The sequence below is a fragment of the Poecilia reticulata genome, linkage group LG12 (genome assembly GCF_000633615.1).
Source record: "Poecilia reticulata strain Guanapo linkage group LG12, Guppy_female_1.0+MT, whole genome shotgun sequence".
Lineage (NCBI taxonomy): Eukaryota > Metazoa > Chordata > Actinopteri > Cyprinodontiformes > Poeciliidae > Poecilia > Poecilia reticulata.
In genome coordinates, this window is record NC_024342.1 from 26,383,057 (window position 1) to 26,387,591 (window position 4,535).

General features: G+C 51.6%; 1 protein-coding gene across 4 annotated transcripts in view; it reads left to right on the forward strand.

Annotated features, from left to right (window-relative positions):
* Positions 1 to 3,109, forward strand: part of ier5l (immediate early response 5-like) — a 6,364-nt gene extending 3,255 nt beyond the window's left edge. For 3 of the 4 annotated variants that reach the window (XM_017307698.1, XM_017307699.1, XM_017307697.1), the window contains one exon: positions 244 to 3,109. In XM_017307698.1, coding sequence (XP_017163187.1) covers positions 1,044 to 1,838 — 795 coding nt within the window. In that variant the 5' untranslated portion in view covers positions 244 to 1,043 and the 3' untranslated portion in view covers positions 1,839 to 3,109. The remainder of the gene's footprint in view (positions 1 to 243) is intronic. The other variant, XM_008424811.2, reaches the window with a different exon arrangement.
* Positions 3,110 to 4,535: the final 1,426 nt, after the last annotated feature.

The following is a 4,535-nucleotide window of genomic DNA, read 5'->3' on the forward strand; positions in this document are numbered from 1 at the left end:
AGCTAGGAGCTACCAGCTAGCAGCTAACAGCTAGCAGCTAACAGCTAGCAGCTAACAGCTAGCAGCTACCAGCTAACAGCTAACAGCTACCAGCTAACAGCTACCAGCTAGCAGCTAGCAGCTAGCAGCTCCTCCCCTGGAAGGAGACATGAGCGCCTGTCAGGCTCTGCATTCATCATCCAGAGAACTGAGATCATCAGTAGCAGATGTTTCTCTCTCTCTCTCTCCCTCTGCGGGCCGCAGCTCCGCTATAACAGAGCCTCTAATCACAGAGAGGAAAACTGGAGCTGCACTGGCCTCTACAGGTTCAGCGCAGGTTACTGCAGTCAGTCCGCGGGGCTCCTGGTCCGGAACCACCTGCTGGGGCCACAGACGCTTCCTGCTGCCGCGGCGCCGCCCTCACCTGCCGGACGTCCCGGCTGTGACGGTGAGCAGGAGGCAGACCCCTTGATGCGTTCAGGCTCCGGTCAGGATGTCAAGATGTAGATTCGTCACTTCCCTCTGAACGCAGAAACGTTTCCAGGAAGAGAGGAACCACTTCCGGTCTAACATTCCTGCCGTTTCCTGGACCAAACACACATTTCCTGTCAAATCACGTCATCCGTAAATTAACAGAGTTAAAATACAAACCATTTAGCGCGAGAGTATTAATATTTCATAATCTTCCTCCAGATCCTCTGAGTTTCCTCAACTTTTCTCTCCGGATCTCAGATCAAGTTTCCCTGAAATCCGTCGATCCTGTCAGGCTGGATTTGAATAGTTCAGAGGAGCCGCAAGCCGCTGATTGGTCCGCAGGGAGCGCTGCTTTGAGCGCGCGGCTGTCTGTCAGCGGAACGCTGGCCGCTGATTGGCCGGTTGCCGCGGCGGGGGGGGCAGGGGGGGGCTCAGTGCGGGGTATAAACGCAGCCTCAGCCTCCTGAGCGGCTGGAATTGACTGCTGGTCCTCAGCGGCGCCGCGGCGTCTCCGATGTTTCCACTCGCAGCTGACTGGAGCAGCTCAGCCAGAACCGAGCCCGAGCAGTGACAGGCGGTTCCGGAGCCGGATGGAGGTGGACCGCGGCGCCATGGACTGCGCCGTGGACGCGCAGAGCCTGATCTCCATGTCCCTGATGAAGATCCACAGCTCCAGGACGCAGCGCGGCGGCATCAAGCTGCACAAGAACCTGCTGGTGTCCTACGTGCTGCGCAACGCGCGCCAGCTCTACATCAGGGAGAAGTACGCGGAGATCTACCGGATGCAGCAGTACGAGGAGGTGATGGCGGTGTGCAGCGGGATCCAGGAGCTGGAGCCGCTGGAGCCGCTGGAGCCGCTGGAGCCGCAGGGCGCGGAGGACGCGGAGCCGGAGCAGCCGGGACGCGCCGCGGGCTGCGGGGACGAGAGCCGGGCGGCGGGCGGCCGGGAGCCGCCGGAGCCGCCGTACTACCGGAGCTGCTGCATGGAGGACCAGTTCTCCCAGAACTGCAACAAAACCACCGTGCTGGACCTGGACACGCACGTGGTGACCACGGTGGAGAACGGCTTCCTGCACCAGGACTGCTGCTGCGCCGCCGCCGCCGCGCCGCAGTGCGCGCCGGGCGCCGCGGCCAGGAAGCGGAAGGTGGACTCCGCCGGCTGCTCGCCGGACGCGGAGGAGCCGTCGGACTACACGGCGGGGCGGAAGCGGTTGAAACGGGAGGAGTGCTCCGGCGCGGACGCCTCCAACATCTCCAACCTGATCTCCATCTTCGGCTCCGGCTTCTCGGGGCTCCTGAGCCGCCAGGCCGACCTGGAGCAGGTCTGCAGCAAGCAGGCGCTGGCCAGCCTGGGCGCCTGGACCCGGGCCATCGTGGCGTTCTGAGCCGCCGCTTCGTGACGACGGACGGACCGTTTCGTACCATGTCCGACGCGCTGATTTTGTAACATTTTTATTTCGTCATAAATGTTCCGATGTTCGGTTGGTTCTGATCTGGTTCGGTTCGGCAGAATCAGCTGTTTCATGCCCGGGTACGAAACGGAACGAGCACGACGGAAGGGAGACCGGGCTCAGCTGTTCTGTGTGGGAACTTTTCAGAGGCGGCTCCAGAGTTTACAAGGTGGGGGACCCGGGGCCCCTGGGGGGGCCGGGGGTCGTTTTGCACATCCTCCACTCTTCTTCTTCTTCTTCTTCTTCTTCTTCTTCTTCTTCTGCGCCCCATTTCTATAGTTACACAGTAAAACATGAGCAGCAATAATTTGGTTCATTTTAAACCAAATAAAGAGAAAAATGTGGATAGTCATGTTTTCACCGCCTCATTCCTACATTTATAAACGTCAGAATTTTAAACTGAATATTAAATCAACAAGCTGAATATTTAACTTTCAAATAAAACTTTCAGTTTTTGAACTGGATATTCACCTCCAAATTAAATATTTAGCCATATTTTCATCAAGTTATTCCTACATTTATGTCAAAGTTGCAAACTGAATATTTACAAACTAAACGTAGGAACAACATGGCGTCATTGTTGGCGTTTTGCTGTGTGGCTGTAGACATGTCTGCTGATCCGACAGGAAGTGACACGTTTGCAGGTTTCAGGCCGAGTCGGCCATCTTGTTTCGCCTGACATCAGCAGATCCAGTCCGGTCCAGGTTTTACCTCAGAGCAGTGGGTCTCAACGGAACCAGGAAGTGGAGGATGCAGCTGAGCCTGGCCTCTGAACTGGGTCAGAACTGGGTCAGAACTGCGTCAGTACCTGGTCAGAACCGGGTCAGAACTCCTGTTGCCTCACCCCTGAGGCTCGCTGAGCGTTTTCAGCAGCGTGTTGGAGAAACAGACTCCGGATCTGAAACGTGGTTTTGTTTCCATCATGGCCGCCGTTCTGCAGAGTGCCGGCTCGGTTCCGTGGATCCGAACGTTGTGGGAACGGATCAGAACTCGTCCTTTTGTTTTAGAAAGGGAAGCTCCTGGTTTCAGCTCCGCCCAGCTTTATGAGCACTATGTGTACCAAACGGAGAACTCAGCCAGTCTCCACATATTTTCTTTTCTTATTCTTGTATTTTTGTGCTTGATAAATTGTTTATCTCCGGGTCAAACTGTTCAAGAAAGTATTTGTTAAAAAATTTATAATCTTAATAAAAAATAAAATTGAACTGTCGGGTTTGAGTTTCAGCAGGATTAAAATAATCAGAATCAGGAGAAACAAGTTTAAACCCTGAGAATCGATGATGATTTAAGACGAACGAAACGCTTAGAGGAAAGTTTCTGCATGGATTTCTGAGGTCTGGACTTTGACTAGGCCATTAAAACACCTTTTCTGTTGTAGGTTGGACACATGTGACTCTGGAATATGTTGGATTTATAAATGAGTTTATGATCCTGTAGTGATGGAACCGCTAGCTAAGCTAGCTGCGTCAAGCCTTCAGCTCCAATCACAAACGCTAGCTCTGCTAATGCTAACGTGCTACACCAACAAGCAATTCAAAACACAGCAATGCTAAAGAAGCTAACATTAAGTGCTATTCCATCAAGGTATTTAATGGAAGCTAGTGCTAAAACGCTATAACACATTATGTAGCGCAGCTAAAGCTCCATGCCAGTGACATTTAGCTGAAGCTAACAGAGAACATGAGGAGAGGAAATGGAACTTCACCCATTTCAAAATAAGAGCATGAACATAAGCAGCTAACTTATTTATCGTTTATAAATAAGTTAGCTGCTTATAAAACTTTCTTATTAACCTGGACACATTAATTTACAGGAAGCTAAGTGTGCTAAATGTTAGCAAAATGCTAACAGCAGGAGCGAGCTGCTTTTTTCCTCCATGTTTCACTTGGTTGCAGAATCTTGTGTTTGCTGACGTCAGTCCGGCGGCCATCTTGTTTCTAGAGAGATCGTTCCTCCTTCAGTCCCTCCGAGCCGCCATGCTGGTTCTCCTGACCTTTGACCTTCAGCCCAGTAGAGCCGTTGGGTTTCTGGTCTTTTCTCTGATCTCAACCTGATGAGACGCCTGAGATTTCAGACGGTTTGGGTAACGACCTTTGACCTCTGAACCCTTCTTAGATTGATGACAGAGTCCTTGCTGATGTCTTCCCGCCCAGCTGTTGTGCTAACAGCTGCTAACCGAACATGAAGAGATGAATTTATTTCTCCTCCATTTTGGATTATTAAGATAATCTGACACATTTTTTAAAATCTCTGGATATTTTCATCTATTTTTCAGGTCATATTGTCATATAAATGTAATTAAACTTCTCAAATAAGCCTAAAATATATATTTGAAGCCGATTAGACGTATTAAACAGACAGAACAGTGAAGTAGTGCGGGTTGGAGCGCTCTCCCTGCCTTACTTTGACTAGACTGCCTGCCTGCTGTTATCTCTGCTCTGTGCCACTTGGTGGAGTTCTTTAAAATCAATGAATGAAGATATCAGCGTCACCGCAGGCGCACCTCCCTCCTCCTCCTCCTCCTCCTCCTCCTCCTCTTCCTCCTCTGCTGCTCTGCAGGGCGGAGGATGAAGATGAGGATGAGGAGGACGACGTTTGTCCAGATCTAAACGATGAAGATGGGAACCGGAT